This window comes from Convolutriloba macropyga, chromosome 1, assembly GCF_964194025.1.
Source record: "Convolutriloba macropyga chromosome 1, txConMacr16.3, whole genome shotgun sequence".
In the NCBI taxonomy this organism is placed as follows: domain Eukaryota; kingdom Metazoa; phylum Xenacoelomorpha; order Acoela; family Convolutidae; genus Convolutriloba; species Convolutriloba macropyga.
In genome coordinates, this window is record NC_134468.1 from 1,843,148 (window position 1) to 1,866,720 (window position 23,573).

At 34.9% G+C, this 23,573-nt stretch overlaps 1 protein-coding gene across 1 annotated transcript in view; it reads right to left on the reverse strand.

Annotated features, from left to right (window-relative positions):
- Positions 1-20,866, reverse strand: part of LOC142356994 (uncharacterized) — a 40,861-nt gene extending 19,995 nt beyond the window's left edge. Inside the window, exons 1-5 of the mRNA XM_075408750.1 lie at positions 20,734-20,866; positions 20,585-20,667; positions 20,221-20,357; positions 20,020-20,131; positions 10,774-11,064 (exon numbers count right to left, since the gene is read on the reverse strand). Coding sequence (XP_075264865.1) covers positions 10,774-11,064; positions 20,020-20,131; positions 20,221-20,357; positions 20,585-20,667; positions 20,734-20,807 — 697 coding nt within the window. The 5' untranslated portion in view covers positions 20,808-20,866. The remainder of the gene's footprint in view (positions 1-10,773; positions 11,065-20,019; positions 20,132-20,220; positions 20,358-20,584; positions 20,668-20,733) is intronic.
- Between the last annotated feature and the right edge of the window lie 2,707 nt (positions 20,867-23,573).

Below are 23,573 nucleotides of genomic sequence, written 5' to 3' on the forward strand. Positions count from 1 at the left end.
GAAAGCCTTGTACAGTACAATAAATTTTACATGAAGAATCGGTGCGTCACTTTTCTCTCAACTCCATATACCTGAAAGCGAGGAGCAACGAGTCCTTAAAACAAATATTCCCAGAATTTCGTTTTTAGTTTTTAAAAAGTAAAAGTACAATAAAATTGAAAACCTTTGAAATTTTTCCCATTATATTTTCTTTATTGCTTTGCAATTAGTTGCCGGTTCATCCCTACTGCGTGTCAGCAAAATATCAAGCGTATTGAAAATTTTAAATTGGAAGACATTAAGCTTAATACTAACAATTAGAGGTATACTTTAAGCAACTTTAAAAACTCAATGCACTAAGTCTTGAAACATAGTTTTTATTGACTTGTCCATGTTTATCCAGTATTGCTTTTTGACCTAGATCGTATGTATATCTGCTGCTTAAATTCTCAATTCCATTCAGTTGAAACAGAGTTAAGTCAGTAGTCGAACTATATGTGGTGACTTATGTAAACCGGAAAAAAGTAAAATGAGTAAAAAAAAATAGCAGAACAAGTCCTCAGCAGCAGTTCATAAAAACCTATTGACTAAACAAAACAACTGGTCCTAGAATTTAAAAGGAATGCGTTCCAAAAACAATTTAGAAAAAATCGAGTTTCAAAAATAATCAAATTGCGACAAATTAACATAAAAAAAACAACCAAGAAAGCAAACTTTCGTTCAATCGCCGTTTTCTCACTCATCATTAAAATTAGAGTGAAAAGCCGCCGTTTCGTTGGGGAAAAAAACCAAACATTTTTGAGCAGATCAAAAAACAAAGCCTGAAGAATCCGGAACCGACTCGAATTAGAAATTCACTTAGGCCCGAGACAACGACTAACTAAGCAAAATTACCTTTCTAATTGATCAAAGTAATCATTCTGAAAGAAGAGCAGAGGAAAACCAACATGAGAAAACAAATCTGATTAAAAAACTGGCAAAATATATGAAACTGTCTTCACAAGTTGTAGCTCAAAAACTATTGGCAAAAACATGCAAAAAGAAGTTTTTATTCAATAATTGACCTCCATCTGATTAAAAAACAACAATACATTCAAATAAAACGAGGAACTGTAATGTAGAAACTGTAACTAACGTCGGATTAATTGCTCTCGTAGGGAGTAATTTAGAGAGGGTGCATTGTCGAAAGGTATTGTATTGTGGCTGCAAAAAACGACACCACGGGGTTTCGAAACGGACCCCCAGATTAGCAGTCTGACTTCTCAACCAATCAGGTGGAATGTCTTCGATTCCCATTTGCTCACAATTGCTTTGAAAAACTAGCTGGATTTCAGAACCAAAGCAACTAAGATCACTCAAAAACGAACTAATGAAGTTTAAACTCCAAAAATGTAGTTTGAAAAAGAAAATCAGGAAGTCAAAGAATGTTCTAGAACAACGGCGCAGAAACGGTCAAGCAAAAATTTTGATTGGTGTGGTCAAGATTATAAATTGCACCAGAAAAAATATTGCAAAAAACAGCTTTAATGCAGAACACAGATAGAAAACAAACATACCCGGCAGATTGCCGGAAAATAGCCGCCGTTGATTCCAATAATCATGATTGGGATTGAAAGAATAGAAGATATCGAAAAAGATTTTGTACAAAAACATTTTTTAAGTCCGATTTATTTTGATGGCATTTCGTAGTTGAACATACTTCTGTTTCTTAGAGAGAGGCTACAGGGGCTACTATCAATACCAATAAGCATAAGAGATGGTAACTAGGACTTATAGGAACGACGTTCAAATAGCGGGCATCTAAAATTGGGCTTTATGGGTTTATCCCGTTTTTATTTCTGACTTCATTTTTTTATTCTGACTCTGTTCATTTTGAATTGCTTTGCTGAGCAACTGATGTTCAAATTCACTTTTAGCAGAATGAGAGAAGAGAGAAACTAGCGTAGAGAAGTCAAAAAGATTTCACGCAAAATGCTGAAAAAGCGGCAAAATGGTAAAGCAAAAAATAGTTCGACGAAGTAAAAAACATAGCAGGACAAGTCCTGAAATACAATCCAAGTAATTGAATGAAAGACAGACCTAATGAACCTGACCAGCAGATCAATTGAACAATCCCAGCCAACAAGACAAAATCTCAAAAGTTGAGAAACTAAAAGAATCAAACAAACTAACTTAAAAAACGATCATTGCTTTTAAAACTTGAAGACCATATATGCCTCATTTCAAAATACTCATTAATTTACGCATAAACCGTGAAAGAGATGAATCTGCCACTAAAAGTAGATAAACTGGACAAATATGACAAATGCATCAAGAAACTGAGAAAAAATTTAAAGAAAATTTCCAAAAATAGGGCTAGAAAAAAAGTCAAAACATTTTTTTGACTCTATAGTTCTGTTTTGTAAACCGTCTACACATTTAGAAAGTTTAGTTGGCAAGTAAAGATAGTTAAACTCAGAGAATGACAAAAAAATCTTGAAAACAATCCAAAATTTTAAATTGCAAGCTTTATTTAAAAAATTACCTACAATTGCAATATTAAAAAAACTGGAAACTATTTTATTGCCCCTAGAAACTATGTAGTAACATACTAGCAAACCCTATATGAGGTTCCCTGGCCACTGAAAAAAAATTTCAAAAATTTAAAGAAAAAAGTTGCAATTTTATCAAAAAAATGGTTAAAGATATTAAAATGTTGAATACCAATCCATGGCCGAAAAATATTTTCAGTAAAATATTAGCAAACCCTATATGAGGCTTCTTGTCCCCTGGGGCTGGGCAACTTGAATAATGACAATAAATGTCAGAAAAATTGAAAAAAAATTAAGTTTGACTAAAAAAAATTTGTAAAACTCATGAAGTTAAAATGTTTAAAACCACTTCAATACCACTAGCTACTATGCAATAACCTATTATTAAACCCCAGAGGAGCTTTTTTTGACATCAAAGTCTGAAACAACTCAAAAAATGACAAAAATTTTCAAACAATTTTAAAAAATTAGTGTAAATTGCCGTGTTTGTTAGGAGTAACAATAGATATAGCGCTTAAAGTGGCCGCAAAAAACAATTACGTCTTGCAAAGGACCTTTATCAACTTTAATAAACCTCAGTTTCAGACTGGTCTAACAAAGTCCATAAAATGACGGAAAAGTGCTAAAAATTTCATTATTTTAGGCTCAAAAACTCCCAAAAATGACCTTTTAACCTTGAATTATGGCCTTCCCAGTAGCTTCACCACTCTGAGTACTTGAGGGACTACTAAACGCGGGCCTCTAAAGAAACTTGATGCCCGCTGAGCTTTACCTGTTTATCCCGTTTTGAAAGCTCAAAGTCATGAAAACAGGTGTGAAAACATCTTACAAAAATAAAAAGACAGAGCACCAATACAATCCAATTCTTGGATTGTAAAAATAGGAGCGCTATAATAGCCGGCTGAGAAGATGAGGGCAGCTATTAAAAACAGATGAAAATGGGCCGAAGTTTACTCGATTTTTTTAAACACACACCTAAAAGAACCGTCCAAACGAAAGCCCATTCATTCGACTAGAATAACAAAGTTTAACATAACCTCTCCAAATGCTATAAAAAGAAGAAGATTAAAAAAAACGGCCAAAAAGCGTCCAATAGGACAAAATGACAATAGCTCAAACTTGTATCTAAAAAACTATTTGCTTTGCTTTTTTAGCTGCAGAAAGTGCTTCCAAACGTGCTATTAATAGCTAAGATAGTTTTCACAAAATCCTTCGCATGAAGAGTCAGAGTTAAAAAATACTGCTTTGAAAAAGCCGCATGTGATCACAAATAATGCTCGCTGAGAGCAAAATTTTTTCACTTACTTTTCTCGCTCTCTTCAGAATGATGCATAAACAGAAAACCCGGTTTAACATATTGACCTAAACGTTTCTAATATAAAGTAACCGATTGAAAAATAATAGATCACAATTTCTCTTCTTCGAATCGCAACAAAGACAGCGCCACAGCACAATTCAAATTCTTTGAATTGCAAAAAAGAAGAGCGCCTAATTAATAGCCTGTGAGACACTGACGGCGACTTTTAAATCATATCTTTGAATACGAAATTTGAAAATTAACTCCCTTTGCAAATCAGTTTGTTCAATTCTTTAAGGGTGATGTTCAAGAACAATTTTTTTGTTTTCATTTTTAACAAAGCGTTGTTAAATCTCAAAAAAACTCAAATTGTCTCAAAAATGCATTTATTGTCAAGCGACACCATTGCTCAATTTAAACTTATAGCTCCTTTTCCACTTGAGCATTTAGAAATAATGTCTCGGAAAATGTCCGATCAAAGAGCTTGATGTTTTCGCTCTTTTCTCTTCAGGTTTGTACAATAGGTTACCTATGCACAAAATCTGAAAACGATATTTCCCGACTGAAATAGAACACCAAAAAATTCCCTAGTAATCCTTAAATAATACAGAAAAAAAGAAAACATTGAATTCCAAAATGTTACACACCTTAAAAGTGTCAACAAAATGGCAATGTACAAATTCTAAAATACATAAAACAATAAGAATATATTTTATTTACAACGTTTGGAATACTAAAAACATTAAAAAAAATTATATTGGATAATTAGGAAACTTAAAACAATGAAAGCTTAAAAAAGGTCCCTCAACAAATCTCTGTACTCCAGTGCCTTTGGGTCCTTCAGATATTCCTTGAAATAGAATTCTTTCAAAAAACCTTTGATGTTTTTAACCTTATCAAGTCTTTGTCTTTGTTCATATGGAACTTCATTGTACAATTTCATGGCTTGCAGCATCAATGATTTATCGAGGAATTTCGAATTAGTTTTCATAGCCGGATAAATTTTTCCCGTTCTCGCATTTTGCTTACAATTGGAAGTTTGCAATTCATTGTTGTTACTAAAAGCTGGTAATTGTTGCCTAACATATTTCATGAAAAATACCATACATCGATATTTGAGAAGGAATTCAACAGGCATGATTCTGTTTTTTATTTTTAAATCAGTCGAGCGATCAAACTTTTTTCTTTTGAAACACACCTTTATTCCCCAATTAAATTGTTTTTCTAATGTTATCATGAGATTTTTTCTGATACCAACAAGCATAAGAGATGAGTATTGAATGTGACTTAAAACAAGCGCGTTCAAGTGTTACTCTAGTTTTTATAGGAAAACAGTTCCTTATATCTTTCAAGATTTTGATGCTGCACGCCATTCTGGAGAGTATTCTTTTAATCTCTTCTTTGAAGTTTAATTTGTTGTCTAGTAATATTCCTAGATATCTTCCTATGTTCACATCGTTAACCTTGAGAAGAGACGGAGTTCGTGCTTTTTTTTGATGGAGCAAACACGATATATTCAGTCTTCTTATTGTTCATCATTAATTGATGTGATTGGAAGTAATAACATAGTTTTTCAATATTTTTTTCCAAATAACTTCTAGCTATATTTTCATTAGTATGAGAAGAATAGAGGAAAGTGTTATCGGCGTACTGGATTACTTGACAATTGTCACTATCAATAACTCTATGAAGATCATTCACATAAATGTTGAACAATATTGGTCCTAATACTGTCCCTTGTGGCACTCCTCTGTTAAGTAAAATCCAGTCAGACTCATTTCCCGAGAAAACTACTTTTTGAGTTCTGTCTTTCAAATATGATCTAATCAATTGTGTAGATGTTCCGTCGAATCCTAAACATTTCAATTTTTCTATTAGTATTTCGTGTGAGATTGAGTCAAATGCTTTTGAGAGATCGAGAAATGCTCCACAAACTGTATTCTTTTTATCCATCTCAGTTCTTACATATTCCGTACATTGTAGTATGGCATCTGTTGTGGACACTTTTTTTCTATATCCAAATTGTTTAGGTGACAGCAATTTATTTGAGATCAAATAGTCATTAATTTGGTTCCTTATAACTTGCTCAAAAATTTTTGCCAAGGCGCCGGTTACTGATATTGGACGATAGTTAGTGGGATCTTCTGTGTTTTCTTTTTTATAAAGAGGTGAGACCAAAGCTTTTTTGAGGTCAGTCGGAAAAGACTCAGAAATAAACTCATTTATCAGAAAACAGAGAGGCTCCGCAAGGACCGATTGGGCATCTTTCAACGCCCATGCGGGAATTTTTGAAGGACCCAAAGGTTTGTTTACATTCAAACAATTTATTAAATCATGCACTTCTTTACAAGTAACATATTTGAAGAAGAATCTATTTGCATTTCCCGTATCAGCTGAGAACAATGTTTTATCAAACTTTTTTCTTTCGCCAAAGTATTCCCCCAAAACTGAAAACATGAAGTTCAAAAGGTTTGCGATGTCTTTTCCGTTCATAATAAGCTCACCGAAGCTGTTACGCAGAGTGTCTATTACAATTCGTTGTTTTTCATTGTTCCTAACTTCTTGTATAAATTTCCAGCGACTACAGTGTTCAGAGAAATGAGGTCTTTTAACAAGGAAGCTTCATTTTCTGATTTGAAATTTTTTCCAGATAGGAACTTATTTCTATTCAGGAAAATTTTCGGTTTGTCATTCCTCACAAAACAAGATTTCAATTGTGCATGCACATTTATTGCTTGCTCGACTATGATACAAAATTGCAACATCATTTCGTTAGCATTTTGTAACATCCAGAAAAGACTCCAATCTGAACTCTAGATATATTCCTGGAAATTTTCTTTAGAATAGTTCTTTTTGTCGAAAAAAGTTTTTTTGATTGGCATTTGTTTCATCATCATTTTTTCGTCTATTATAGCAACTGTTCCGTAATGATCATTACTCAAGATGCTCTCTGTAACAAAACATTTTTTGAAGTTTTCCGTGATGACATAATCAATCAGTGCAGTCTTATTGACACTCTGTCTTGTCCCTATATTTGTGTTACATGACACCAACCCGTACGGAATAAATAGCGTTTCTAATTTTCGTTTTTCGTTCTTTTGAAAAAAATCAATATTGTAATCGCCCATTAAAATTATTCGTTTGTTCTCAGCTGCAGCACAGTCAATTCCCAGAGCCAGTTCTGACACATTTCAGAAAGGTGTTTGGTCGGGCAGTACGAAATATTTATCAAATACTTTTTTTATTGAACTGACATTCTACCCAGATGCTTTTGAAACGGGATTCCGAGACGGTGGTAAGATCTGAACGTTCTTTAGGTTTAAATGATCTAGGTATATAGAGCAGCAGACCACCTCCACTTGTTTTTTCATGTAATGAAAGATTCCTATCTTTTCTGAAACATTGAAAATTTTCACTGCGTACTTCCCAAAAACGGATATCGTCATTCATTTTGAGCCATGTTTCTGTAAAGCCAAAAATTGTGTTTTTTCCCAAATCATCCATTAATTGCTTCAAGGTAGAGTTCTGACCAACAATACTTCTACAATTGAGGGAGAAAATCTTTACATTATTCTTAAAAGACGCGCCTACTGTTTTAACACACTCAGCATATTTCAGAACTGGCCCTGGGTTTTGTTCTACATCTCCACATTGAATCATGATAGAAGCCTTAACTATTAAGACAAAACAGATATTTAATACACGGGAAAAAGAAATTGTAATTAAATTAAAAGCCGTTCCCGGTGTTCTATTGTTTAACACGAAAAGTGGCACCTCGTGAAAATTGTCGTACACCAATTCACTTGAAGATAGAGTTCGTGAAGATAAAATAAGTAGAAACATACCCGGCAGATTGCCTGAAAATAGCCGCCGTTGATTCAAATAAACATGATTGGGATTGAACGAATAGAATATATTGAAAAAAAAAAAGATTTTTGTACAAAAAAATTTTTTAAGTCCGATATATTTTGATGGCATTTCGTAGTTGAACATACTTCTGTTTCTTAGAGAGAGACTACAGGGGCTACTATCAATACCAATAAGCATTAAAGGTGGTAACTAAGACTTATAGGAACGACGTTCAAATAGCGGGCATCTAAAATTGGGCTTTATGGGTTTATCCCGTTTCTATTTCTGACTTCAATTTTTTATACCGACTCTGTTCATTTTGAATTGCTTTGCTTAGCAACTGATGTTCAAATTCACTTTTAGCAGAATGAGAGAAGAGAAAAACTAGCCTAGAGAAGTCAAAAAGATTTCACGCAAAATGTCGAAAAAGCGGCAAAATGGTAAAGCGAAAAGTTTGACAGAAAAAAAAACATAGCAGGACAAATCCTGACGTACAATTCAAAAAATTTTCATTGACTAAACAGAAAAACTAGACCTAGAATGGACTATGAGTGAATTGAGAAAACCATTTTAAAAAATCAAATCAAAAAATAAGAAAAAAAAACAAAAAATCAATGTCAAAATGCCGCATGTGAACAAAAAAACCACTAGCGAGAAATGAAAATTTAATTCAAACAAAAAACTAGGCCTAGAATGAGCTGTGAATGGATTGGGAAAACCATTTAGAAAAAAATCCGATCCAAAAAATCGAAAAAAAAGTAAAAATCAGAGTGAAATTGCCGCATGTGAACAAAAAACCACTACCGAGAAACCGAATTTTTGTTCAAACACCATTTTCGCACTCTACTTTAAAATTAGAGCGAAAAAAATTCACGACGCAAAACCACTCGCTTTTTCGCTCCATTTCCTGTTTCGGCGTGACCAAAATCACTACTCCAATTTGACTTCAAAAATCATGAAAATGTGTGAACAGATCTTAAAAAAAAACATAGCCGGAAGAATTCCGGAAACGACTCGAAGGAAAAAACGAACGCCCCTAACAAACATAAAACTTAGTCTACTGATTGACCACAATAACTAACACAATGCTTATCCTACTGAATAACACTTGTCACTTTAAAACAAAAAAAAAAGAAAAAGAACAATGAAAAAATAACTGACCAGAAAAGACGATAAAATAAAGCACGTGATAAAAATTGTACATTGAGTTGCAAGTTTAAAAACAACTTTTGGCGAAAACCCGTGAAATTGGTCTAGTTTAATTTTGTTGAATCACTGCTATTTGGGACAAAAATCAAACACAAATTTCAAGTAGAATAAACGAAGGTAAAAGAAAGGAAATGAAAAAAAAAACCAAAAATATTTTCTGTAAAGAAACAAAAAAAAATTGGCCACGGATAATGAATCAAATACCATTATGCTGAAATCAAATCATTATTTCAAATAACTTTTAATACTACATCTGGTCAAGTGTCAACCAATCCAAATCATTGTTTATTTATATGAGTAAAAACGAAGAACGAAAAAAATAGAAAAAAAGTTAGTGTTTAAGAAAAGTTAGTGATATTTGTCATTGAAAAGTGCTCTAAATAAATTTCAACAAAACCTCTAGAAAAGCTCCTATCAAAAGCTAGACCACCAAAAACTAGCAAAAAGCAGACGATCAGAAGAACTCAGCAAAAATTCCAAAAAAAAACACGAAAATTTGCGGAACTCTTCATAAAAGTTACTCAATTATCTTTAACAAAATGATTCAGAACTGAAATCAGAATCATCAACACGCACCAAGGACAACCAATTTGGACTAGAGGCATCCCCAAATGCTATAAAAAATTGAAGAACACAAAGGGCATTTAAAAAAAATTGAAGAAATCATAGAAAAAATTGAGCTTTTTTTTAATTTCACGGGAGCACATAGACCCAAAAAACGTTAATTGGAGCGAATTAGTACTGGAAGACTTCGAAAACAATAGGAAGGTCGAATACGCTGAAAAATTTTTCTAAGTTTGGAAAAAAAAACGAAAAACAGCAAAAAATTAAGAAAAATAATTCAAAATTTTTCAGTTTATTGTCATTTTTCTAAACAAAAAAATCGTTTCCAACCTAAGAGAATATAATCACTTGGTATCTAAAAACTCAATTACTAACATGCGTCTATTCAAAGCCATTACAAAGCATTATAACAAAACAAAACGCAAAAGATTGCTAAAATTCGCCGAAAATTCAGCAAAATAGCTGAAAAACCAGCAAAATGGTATAAAAATCTTATTAATGACCAAAAACTTGCGAACCACTATTAAAACAACCCTAAGCATCACACAATATCATAATCAGACCTCTGAACCAAAAAAAATAACAAAAAAAAACGGTTTTAAAAAGCCGCATGTGAACAAAAAATTTTTGCTCGCTTAGAGAAAATTTTTTCACACATCAATTTATCGCTCTCTCAAAAACAGCGGTATGAACAAAAACCACTCTCTTTTCGCTCCACTCTTTAATTTTGTTCAGCACAAAAACCACTCCAAATTTTTTCACGCGTTTCATTTCCCGCTTTAAAAATCACTCCAATAAAATTGATTAAAAAAAAAGGACTTCTCCAATACTCCTCTTCGAGTCGTAAAAAAAGACAGCGCCCCAATACAATTCAAATTCTTTGAATTGTAAAAATACGAGCGCAATAATAGCCGGCTGAGAAGATGAGAGCGGCTATTAATAATGAGACTGATTCTCCATTTCCATGAAGTGCCTTCCCTAAACATCGATATCAAATTTGAAAAATAAAACAAGCAATACATCATCTCGCGTTACTATACAAATTATTAAAAATGATTATTTATTAAAAATATTTATTAAAAATGATTTATTAAAGAATTCGTTTCTCCTCAACCTTGTCTAAATTACCATTTTCGAAAGCCTAAATCGTCCTGGAAGGAAGCAATTTCGTCTCGAAGCAAAGAAAAATCAAGACTCGGGATCTTGCACAAATGTAGGCCATACTATCCAGCTCAGTCATCAAAATCGTATATAGAGCACTATAATGTATCTGCCTTCAAGTAAGAGTACATTTATCACTTAGCGTGCATCATTGAATTTTTCGTGCATATTTATAATTCTTACCCGGAAATGGAGTATCGGTGACAGGATCGGATCTGAGCATATACTGGGGCAGATTGCATTCGGTTGAGGAGCAGCAGCAAATGCGCTCCCGAGTTTCACTAGCCGATACATTCAGCATCTCGGAGCATGAGGATAAGGACTCCTCGGAACAGGCGCTATTCTGTGTCGTCAAGTCACAAAAGAACTCGGCTTCTACAATTGAGTTGTTGGGTAGCACCTTCATTTTCGTCACACAATACAGCGATTTAGTTTCGTCACATTTCTCGGGATCTCCACCCGTTACGAAATCACCTGACAAAACAAATTGCAAATAATTGAAGCTATCAGACTATGTAATTTCTAATGAATTTCTAAACATTATTGCGACCCTCATTTGAAAAATTTCAAAAATACAACAATCACAAATAGGCCATAATAAAGACTGCAACTCGAGATGGTGGGAAGCTCTCTGAAAACGATGATCGATTATCAAAAAGATTCTTTCATCACTATATCAAGAAACTGGATTTTGATAGCCAGCAGTAAGAGATTACAAATTCTAAATAAATCAAACACTCTTTTCAGGTATTTTATTTTTATTCGAAACAGAGGTCAAAAACCTCAGACGAAATTGTTTCGTAAAAGACACGCGACTAGAAGAATTGTCTCAACTTTGTTCGAGGGCCTAAGTGGGCATTTAGAATATTCTTCAGGAACGAACACCCATGAGTGACCTTTTTCGAAGCTGAAGAAAAAAACTATCAAAGAACGCTGTTCTCTGCCTTTCAACTAAGAAAGAAAATCATTTTAAAGGTACTGCATGAATGCTAATAAGTTTCAACAAATGCCAATAAGTTTCATTTTAAATGGCATCAAACGCTTTTTTACTATAAGAAAGAGAATATTTTTGTTACCTTAATCTTGTTTTCTCATAGTATGTCACCAAGACAACAATTTTATGATTCTTAAATTGGATAAGTAATGCTAACTTGAGACTCACGGATTAGCACTGCTCGCTCATACAACTCAAAGTGTAAAAATTGAAATTTTTCGGTCATTAATTAGCTTAAATTTTGTCCTCGCTAATTTTTATTCTCCAAATAAAGGGCACGGAAATCTGCTCGAAATTGTTTTCATCCAAGTTGGAACAATTTTCCTGAAGCGCGCTTTGCACTTTGAAACCAAGCTAGAAAAATGATTTAATAATCATCAGGATAGTCAAAATTTATGCGCTGTTATTTCTCATATTATCAAGAACATAGCCGGCAGATTGCCGGAATAGCTGCGAAGGTATAGACCTGCGTGCCATATAAAAAAGATAGAAACAGATACCGATCTAAATTGAAAAAAAAATCGACGCCTCTCAAAAAAACTAGGCTAAAAAACATTCAGCGATAAATTAATAAAGCTTGTTAAAATTCATTCCGCAGAAGCCTTTTAGGGACCTTTACTACACAAATGAGTTCCTTTGACCTTAAACAAATTCAAACTAAACTTAAGTTTTAAAGTGCAAAAGTCATTTTATTGAGTGAGGTAAGTCACGTATGATCAAAATCTAATCACGCAAATAACCTAAAAACTTTTGCAAAAGCGAGTGAGGAATGACGTCACGCGCGCAAATGCCGTTAGTGAGAGGAAGAAGTCATTCAGAAAATTTGACTTTTTCAGCTTTGCTGTGTGAACAAATGTAAAACGAAAAAAGAGCGTCAGACGACGAAACAAAAAACATAGCAGGACAAGTCCTGACGTACAATTCAAAGAATTTTCATTGACTAAACAGAAAACTAGACCTAAAACGGACTATGAATGGATTGGGAAAACCATTTAGAAAAAAAAACCGATCCAAAAAATCGAAAAAATAGTAAAAATCAAAGTGAAATTGCCGCATGTGAACAAAAAACCACTAGCGAGAAATCGAATTTTTGTCCAAACACCGTTTTCTCACTCTACTTTAAATTTGGAGCGAAAAAAATTCACGCCGCAAAACCACTCGCTTTTTCGCTCCACTTCCTGTTTCGGCGTGACCAAAATCACTACTCCAATTTGACTTCAAAAATCATGAAAATGTGTGAACAGATCTTAAAAAAAGACAGCGCCCCAATACAATTCAAATTCTTTGAATTGTAAAAAAAACCAAGAGCACCGCAATATAGCTTCGCTCAGCTTACAGCTTCGCAGCTATAAAAAGAAATTGTTGAGTTGCCTTCTATCTTCGTTGTTCAAACCCATGCTAACAAGTACACATTCAATGTGCATAAATTTACACCAATTTGAGAATTCTTCGATCAGCCGCCTGAAGCACTAGATTAACTATAAGTTAAGCCTTCTTACTAGGAAAAGCCCATTAAACAACAGAAACAAAACATCAAAGTTCGTAACGCTCAATCATTTTGCCGGGTCCGCAAATCATTCTGTTCGCGGGTAGGCACAGAGAAATGCATATTACTTGTGGAAAAGCATTTGCCTAATGAAATGCTTAAATATCCCTTTCCTTTTCAGGCCACCAGTAGGAGGAGGTTAGCTATTGGTGGTGGTGATGGTAGGTAGCCTAGCAGCTCAGTGACGACAGATACAACCAGCCCATATACGCTCAATAGGAGTACGCCCAATTAGCAGAAAATCAAAGTCGAGCGAGTTTTTTTTTGTTTTCGTAAAACGGCAAAACTGTGATATATAATCTTTAAATAAGTTAATATAAAAATTAATCCGATAGTAACCCTAAACGCCGAATCGTATTTACCAGAAACAAGATTGTTACAAAGTTTCGACCGCAGACAAAACTAATTGGTTTCAAGGAAAACATTTTCAACAAATTGACACAATTTTACCAATTATTATCGCTATATCACTTCGAAAACTAAGGAAATGGCACTGTTAGTGTTAATTCGAGTTGATTGAGCCTTCACAGTTACAACCAATTATGATAGGTAATTTCTTAATGTTAATTGTAAATTAATTAAAAAATGGTCCTAGAGATTATTTTTCAGACGTTCAAGGCCACGGTTTATATATTTGCAACGGCTACATTTAGATGCGGTAAAAGATATAATTGTATACGTTTCTTATATTCTGCTTAATAACTGATCGAAAAAAAGACGCGTCCAATTGTTGGTTCGTTGCTTATTATTGTTGATAGTAGTTGTGGGGATGGGGGAAAACATAGGCGTTGTTTAACACACAATGAACTTGCAAAACGGTGAAGGCAAAGCGGAAAGAACAACTCAAGTGCATGGAAAAAGTGGAATAAGAGCCTTTCTTATCCTTCTTTAATAAAAACAGCCCCATGCCCCCCCCCCCCCACCCCGTCGAATGAAAAATAAAAAACGGAGAGAAGCAAGCTAACATGCACTGATTGCGGTTCTTACTACGGTAACCTTAACACTAAATACTGGAGCGCCAACTATGAGTATTTGGTCAGCATGCGCACTTCGTTGCTGTAAAAAAAGTAGTAGAAGTAGTTAGTTGGTGAGTTAGTACATCATTATTATAAATAGGAAACTGAGAGCGGATGACAGCTCATTAAAAAGATACAAGGACTCCATATCCTAAAACACACAAGGAGACTTTCAAACCATTCAGACATGAAACAAGCACGCAAATAATTTAATACAAAACATAATACACTTTAATCCAACAAAGCAGGGTGGCTGACGGGAGGGGGGGGGGGGAGATACATGAAAGAGCGAATTTGTTAATATATTGCAGGGCATTTCAATTTAAGTTACGACATCATTACCACCAAAAATAAGCGCCATAAAACCCCTGTGCCGTAAACGAACAAATAGATCATCACAAAAAGTGCCAGCCTGAGTTCAGCATCCGGTGGCTTTATTGAATTCACTTATTGAACGTACTACTTTCAAGCATACCTTTCGCCACGTATTCACGTTAAACGGATTAAAGGTCTTAGACATGACATTTGTCTCTGCCACTAAATGTGGGATGGTTGATTGAATCGTGAGAAACGGTCAAGTGCCTCCGCATAAAAAGACTGCACACGTTACCTGTTCAAGGTTCTTTAATTCAAGCAGCCAAGGTATACCATCAAAATTCTGATAAACATCTGGATACTTTTTATCATTAAGCAAACAAACATTTTCCAAGGAAGAATTTCGTAGCTTAAAAATTGAACCAATCCACGATAGTTCACTTTATATGTATAATAATAATAATAATGAATTCAAATCAAGCATGGTTTCCGCTATCTTGGTTTTGTCCCACTATGGGGAGGTTCAGTTTTATATATATTAGACGCACTGCACTTTCGGCACTCTCGTTTCAATAATAAAGCGGCAAAATACAGCAAATTATTTTACAAAATTTCTACTTCATTTGCTTGTTAATACCACTGCGGTGATTATTTAATTGCTACTTTTTCTGTTAGTTCTCAGATCACTGAATAGAATGTTATTGTGTAAAGTGTATAAAGATTTTCAAGATGAAATAAAAAAAACAGCAACCAGATCGCCAGAAAATAGCTGCGATAGTTTTGTAGACATGTAGTCTCAAAGTACCAATAATGAGATCTAAAATAACTATTTATCTCATTTTAGAGCACAAACAGTCAAATGGTTTGACGAAAAAAAAGGATCAAACGACCAGTTGGTAGCCCGAAAAATTGCATAAAAAATTAAGCAGGACTAATACAATTCCCAGAAACATGGTTTGAGAGCATTTAAAAATCAATTTAAGTGGAGGAAAAGACACTTTTGATAGAGTAAGTCACGATTGACCAAAAATATACACGTGAATGAACAAAACACGCACTTCAATAAGTTTAAAAACATAGCAGGACAAGTCCTGACGTACAATTCAAAGAATTTTCATTGACTAAAAAGAAAAAACTAGACCTAGAATGGACTATGAATTAATTGAGAAAATTTTTTTTAAAAAAATCAGATAAAAGAAAAAAAAACAGAAAATCAATGTCAAAAAGCAACACGTGAACACAAAAAACCACTAGCGAGAAATGAAAATTTAATTCGAACAAAACACTAGGCCTAGAATGGCTATGAGTGGATTGGGACAGCCATTTGCCATTTAGAAAAAAATTCGATTCGAAAAATCGAAAAAACAGTAAAAATCAGAGTGAAATTGCCGCATGTGAACAAAAAACCACTGCGGAGAAACCGAATTTTTGTTCAAACACCGTTTTCTCACTCTACTTTAAAATTAGAGCGAAAAAAAATCACGCCGCAAAGCCACTCACTTTTCCGCCTCATTTCCTGTTTCGGCGTGACCAAAATCACTACTCCACTTTGACTTCAAAAATAAAATGTGTGAACAGATCTTAAAAAAAAACATAGCCGGAATGATTCCGGAAACGACTCGAAGTGAAAATACATTTAAACGCCATCCAACTACTCATCAAACAAAACGTGCCTTCACTAATTTATGGTTATCATGAAACAAGTCATGAAACAAAAAAGTAAAAACAATAAAATCAAATCTGTTAAAATATGATAAAAAATCTGATCAAATTTTGTTAAAAATTGAGATCCCGAAAAAACTGTCTCTGCCAAAATGACTTCATCAAAATAACTAAAACTTACAAAAACCACTTATGTGAATTTTGAAAAAAATACTTTAGGCTAAAATTATGTAAAAAAACAGCTCTTAAAAACAACTTTCACTGAAAAACTGGAAAGTTACTATATTTTTTAATATTTCAAAAACATATAAATCCAAAAAAATTCCCTTCAGCCAATAGGGTATCCAGATGCTCGCAAAGCAATAGGCAAGTCATTATAGGCAAAGAAACTTAGCTAAAAGCAGAAAAAAAACGAAAAACTGCAAAAAAAAAATTAAGAAAAATAGTTCCAATTTTCGCCATTTTGTCATAATTCTCAACAAAATAATGATTCTTACCTACAAAACTGTAACCAATTGTTATCATAAAATTGCTCAAGTAGAAGGGGTTTCCTCAATACCCAATTGAGCCAGTAAAACAAAATAACCGTCAAAAAAACGCTAAAATTAGCCCGCAAATCAGCAAAATACATTAAAAACCTCTGAATTATCATAAAATTCATATGAATTTCCAGAAACCTTCAAATCACTACCAAAACCAGCCTAAAATTAAAACAAAATCATAACCAAACCTCTTAACCAAAATAAATGAAAAAAACTGCTTTAAAATGCCGCACGTGAACAAAAAAATTTCGCTTGCTTAGAGAAAATTTTTTCACGCATCAATTTCTCGCTCTCTCAAAAACAGCGGTATGAACAAAAACCACTCTCTTTTCGCTCCGCTCTTCACTTTTGTTCAGCGCTAAAATCACTCCAAATTTTTTCACGCGTTTCATTTCCCGCTTCAAAAATCACTCCAATAAAATTGATTAAAAAAAACATAGCCGGAAGAATTCCGAAAACGACTCGAAGTGAGAATCTATTTAACCGCCATCCAACTACTCATCAGAAAAAACTTGCCTCCACTAATTTATGATTTCCTCGATCGAAACCAAGCAATAAAACAAAAAAGTAAAAACAAAATCAAATCTGTTAAAATATGATAAAAAATCTATCAAATTTTGTCACAACTTGAGATCCCGAAATAACTATCTCTGCCAAAATTACTTCATCAAAACAACTAGTACTTGTTAAAACCACTTAAATGAATGTTTTAAAAATACCAAATTATAAAAAAAGCTCTTAAAATCAGCTTGTACTAAAAAACTGGAAAAAGTTAGTAAATTTCTTAATATTACAAAAGCATATAAATCCAAAGAAAAATTCTTTTCAGCCAATAGGGCATCCAGATGCTCGCAAAACAATAGACAAGTCATAATAGTCTATGAAACTTGTCCCAAAAACAGAAAAAAAAACCGAAAAAATGCAAAAAAAAAATTAAGAAAAATAGTTCCCATGTTCGTCATTTTTTCTCATATTTCTCAACAAAAAAATGATTCATTTCCAAAATTGCCCATACTTAAAACTAAACAACTAGATAAACTATTGTGAACCCTAAACCTCCACAAATGCCATAAAAATTAAGGAATAGAAACGGCATTCAAAAACAAAATCAACAAAAAAAAATTATAAAAACTAATTGAGTTTTTTTCAATAGTACAAGGAAACATAAAGCCGAATAAGGTTCCTTTGCAATTAGAGCAATGAAAAACTCGCAAAACAATGGGCAAGTTATAATAGGGTGGGTAAGACACTTGTGTAAGATTAAAAAAAAGAAAAACTGCAAAAAATGAGAAAAATGGTTAAAAATTTCTCAATTTTTCCGTCATTTTTCCTTAGAAAAAAATGATTTATGCCAACAAAACTTTAGTCAAATGGTATCTGACAATTCCTTAAGTAACAAGCTTCTATTCAAATCCCACTTAGAGCAGTAAAAAAAAACAGGTAAAAAAATCATTAAATTTCGTCTAAAAATCAGCAAAACCGATCAAAAACCTCCAAATTAGCATTAAAAATCAAATTAACTACTTGAAACCTTCAATTCCTATCAAAACAAACCTAAAACTTATACAATATCATAATCAAACCTCATAACCATCAAAAGTTGCAAAAAAATTGCTTTTAAAAGCCGCACATGAACAAAAAAAATTTCGCTCGCTAAGAAAAAATTTTTTCACACATTAATTTCTCGCTCTCTCAAAAACAGCGGTATGAACAAAAATCACTCTTTTCGCTCGGCTCTTCACTTTTGTTCAGCACCAAAATCACTCCAAATTTTTTCACGCGTTTCATTTCCCGCTTCAAAATTCACTCCAAAAATTGATTAAAAAAAGGACTTCTCCAATACTCCTCTTCGAGTCGTAAAAAGACAGCGCCCCAATACAATTCAAATTCTTTGAATTGTAAAAAGACATCGGGCTTGTAATTCAGTCTAAAATTGCATGAATGAATGAAAGACTATGATTTGCAGTAAGCGTGACGACACAGGTCGTAACAAAGAACGGTAACGAAATAAAACCTTAGCAGAACCAGACCTGAATTAAAAACATATCATTGAATAAGGAAACATAAACCGACTAACGTCGGAAAAACCAAGAACCAAAAACAAGTGAACGCATGTTGCCGCATGTGAACCAAAATCAAACATGATCAGGAGACGAACTTTTGTTCAAACATCATATTCTCACTACTTAACAATAAGGGAGAAAAATTGTCGCACAGCATTTCCTGTTTCGAACAGCACTTGTTAAACATAACAACACTCCAATTTGACTTCAAAATCATCAAAATGTGTAGATATTTAAAAAGACATCGCCCCAATACAATTCAAATTCTTAGAATTGTAAAAACCAAGAGATGGCCAATAATAGCTCCACTCAGCCTTCGCAGCTATTAAACAGCATAGTCGAATTGCTCTATTGACTATCAATACTATGGACACCAAAACATTAAATTAAAATACACCAACTCCGCAAATCTATCTTAGTTGGCGGACAGAGAGTTTTGGAGAACAAAAAATTGGGAGTTTGCAAAACCAAAACGATTGGCTGGCTATTCGTAAACAAGTAAGACGACACCACGACTGACTAACATGAAACTCAAAGTATCCAAGGTAAAAACCGACAGAACCGAAGCATATACACACTTATTTCACTTTTCATTTAAAAAAATATATAAAGGGCCGTGTACACCATCCGGCAACGATGGATGTAGGTCGGAAAATATGGGATGATGAGTAGCACTTAGCCGGCAGCTGCACTCCAAGCTGTTCCCCTCCAAAACAGCTCATCTGTAGAAGAAAGAAAGAGGGTAGAGCAGAAAAGGGAAGCTTCCAGAATTTCAATCACATTTTCACTAGCTTCTACAAAGTCTTTGCTCGAGTTACGAATCGGACTCTCGTCAGGTTTTTTTTTACCTTGTTATATTTATTCCATCATAGACATTGTACTTAACCATAACACCAGCTTATTCTTTCTCTACATTAGTCATATACTCGAGCAAAAGTTTGATATGGTTCTTCATGTTATGCAAATAACAGATACATTCATTGTTCCTTTTACCCATTGAAAGTTCGGTATGTATATATGCGAACATTAATTTATTTTTTTAATAATAATTTCAAGACACTAAGGAGGATTCGAAAACAGAAACAGGATCACAATCTGAATGAATTCATTGAAAATAGAGCTTTTAATATTGTTCTGAGCGCGCAAAAAGACGCCATAAAATGATTCAAATCTTTGGTTTGCCAAGTAATATGTATTCTAAATAGAGCCTAATGCTTGACAAAAAGATTCCACAAGTCTGAAAATGGTGTCTGCTGAGCGAAAACATAGGTTTTCGTTAAATTATGCTAACCTGAGGAGTTTGTAGTACCAGTGTAACATCTAGCTACTGGAGAAAATGTCGTCGGCACAAAATGTTTCGTGTGTTTGGAACAACACAGCAATCCTCTTTTCCTCACTCCGAGCTAAACACAGATTTTTTTTATTCCTTCGAACTTATGTGCAAATTAAGATTGCACGTGATGGGCCGATTAAAACGGGTTTTTGTTATTACCTTGACTTCGTCGTGGCACATTGCATTAGCGAAATCGAAGTTGTTGCAAGGATGATTCTGCGATGTGGCACAACCATATTCACGAACAATTCGCCGAGCGCGATCGGAATGCGTGTACTGATAACAGTACTGGAGATCTGAAAATTCTACAATGGACAGATCGAAAGCCACAAAATATGCAAAGTCGGTTCCTTTATTTATTCAACGATGCAATTAAGAACACTTATTATTACAGCCATTTAAAAACCAGTCCGAAAGCTCATTTCCTAGACTTTAACCAAGTGAACTCGTCAACAAATTGTCTTATTCACATAGATGGTAGTAGCTCAAAAATTTATCCATCAATTTTTCTATTCGAACACACCTTTCGGACTGCAAGTTGTGATATTGGGGTTATACAGGATAGGTCGTCCGATATCTTTTTCCAGACCAGCATAGCAGGATTCACTAAAACATAACTTCAACATTTATTGAGAAGCTTAATTTTCAAAGACAAAATTGAAGTTTACATACGGAGGACCGTATGGCTCCCCTCTCCCTTTTTCAACGAAGATGACACCCAAAACTATTGTGAAGAGTAGAATCATTTTGCATCAGTCGTTAGGGGGAAAACAAACCATTTCTAAAAAGAGAACTATTGTATTATAGGAGACCACGGGTTGTCCTATACTGGTCCCATTGTTGGCTATGCCTGTAAAACCGGTTATCATAACAGAAGTGAAAATACGATGTTTAAAAAACTTCAGGTAGCACAATAAAGTATATCGGCAACCAGCGGCTTGATTACAAGGCTCAAGTCGGAACTTTAATTATTGCTACTCTCTCCTCATATAGGAAATACGACGATTTAAGAAATAACCTTATTCCAAATTTTCAACAGCAATACCAAAATAATATAAAACTTTAGTCATAAGTTATTCGACAAAAAACGACTCCATAAGATAGATGGTTCTCTTCCATGATAGCCCCACCTCTTAATGGTCAGATAAACATTAGTACGCCAATCATGGTAATTATACCATAACGAGGGGCTAAAATTTCATAGGGGGCTGTTATGGGAAAGACACAGATAGATGAATACTCTTCTGGTGTTGTTCATTAGCTTTGTTCAGCATTGTTAAATGTATACGCATCGAAAGGGCGAGATTACAGAAGACGCACATCAATTGACGTTCCTGCGATCTTACGCGGGGCCTGAATTATTCTCTATACTAGATGGAGCGACATTATTTACAAACAGTTTGGAAATACTTGATAGACAATTCTAGAAACCTACTCGGGTTATGTATGCACGTCATCAGGTACTGTCGTTTAAGCAACGAGATGATAAATCTGTATCACATTTCTTCAAGAGATTGCGATTACTGGTTGAAAAATACGAATGTAGCGACCTTACAATCCACGAGCAGAAGGACATACTATTACGTGACGGCTACTACTGCTACTACTACTTGGTATCAGGTCTACGAAGCGACATTATCAGGGCGAGGTTACTGGAGCTAACGAATGCGGAAGCGTCACTTGACAAATGCAAAAGCTTGGTTACCGCAATTGAAATGTTTACCGACTTCTCTCGTTCTTTTGTTGCTTCAGAATCTAGCACCTCGGATTCCTCCGCAAGTAGTATCGCTGCAGTTTATGACAAACGAGACAAAGGACAACGTGGAAAGAACAAGTAGTTTTCCCAGACTAAGTTCTCGTTCTGTGGGCAAAAGGCACATCCGCGGTTAAAATGTACTGCTAAAAATACATCCTGTCTGAATTGCAACAAGATCGTCCACTGGGCTGTGGTCTGCAGATCGGCGACAGCCCCAATCCAACCAGAAGAAATTCCAGACGACGAAGCGTTTTCGTCAGCAATCCTGATGTGTGCCACGAATAGCCATGGACATTCAGGAATTTTCGAACAGATCGGTCTTGGTAAAGAATGCGTTGAGGTTAGGGCACTCATCGATCCCGGATCAACAATCTTTACTGAGAGTTTTTGTGATTCAAACGGTTTGGATGTTAGAAAGTCTCAGAGAACTTCTCGCTTGGCTAATGGAGATAAACTCGAATTTGTTGTTTTTTTGATACACTATTGACAATCCAAAACAAGTTTTACGCAGTTAAACTCGCTGGGGTAAAATCTCATTACTCGCTAGGGTATCACTTGTGATCTGATCATTGGTTTGGACGTATTATCCCAACATAGCACGGTTTCCCTTCACTTTGGGGGTAAGGAGGATACAGTTAATTTTAGTGTCCTAGCGGCAACTTTGTCAGAATCCTTACGAGCCACCAGTTTTTTTCGATGATTCTGTCTATTCAGCGAGGCCTATCACTACCAAGTCCAGACGGTGCCAACCCGCAGATCAGGAGTTCATGAAGACTGAAGTTGCGCGAATATTAAAAGAGGGAATAATCGAGCCGTCCACATCCCCATGGAGAGCACAAGAATTTGTGCATCACGGGAATAAAGATCGCATGGTGATATAGTATTCACAAACAGTCAATAGATTCACGGATGTGGATGCTTACCCATTCTCCGAAATGGAGGTTTTATTGGACAAGGCCGCAAACTACCAATATTTTTCATAAATTGACCTCAAGGCAGCATACCACCAGGTTCCGCTGAAGGAAGGTGACAGAAAGTATACAGCCTTTGAAGTAAACAGCAAATTGTAAAAGTTTACAAGATTTCCCATTGGCTTGACCAACGCAGTACCCTACTTTCAGCGCACAATGGATGACTTGGTTCAGAAGCATAACAAAACTGGAGCTCACCGAGTTCTGGATGACGTCATTTGCTGGAGGTCGTACGAAGGATGAGCATGAAAGAAATCTGATGAAATTTCAGGATGTGGTCAAAACCGACCGATAAACACTGAATTACAAAAAGTGCTCCTTTGGACTGCGCACTGTTGCCATGCTATGGCATATTATCTCGGCGGGAAGCAATCGGCCTGACCCAAATCGATTTCAAACTCTTGAAACTTTTCCAGTTCCGGAAGAGCAAAAAGCTTTGAAGCGGTTGACTGGTTTTTTCGCGTACTATTCAAAATGGATTCGGATAAAATATAGCCCTTACTGTCTGCGCCACAGCAGTGTGGGTTTCCACTACCGCAGTCGGTTGTTAGCAGAAACAAGGAGCTGAAACAGGAGATAATAAATTCGTCGCTGTCAATGCCAGTGCCCGACAAAGGACCTCTCATCTTGGAGACTGATGCATATGCGTCGGCTATCGGATGCGCTATCACACAAGCTGGGAAACCCACAGCATTTTTCTCTCGAAGCTTATCCAAGTCCAAAAAAGTCTCCTCGTCCGTGGAGAAAGGAGCCCTAGCCATAGTAGAGTCCATTCGGAAGTATGA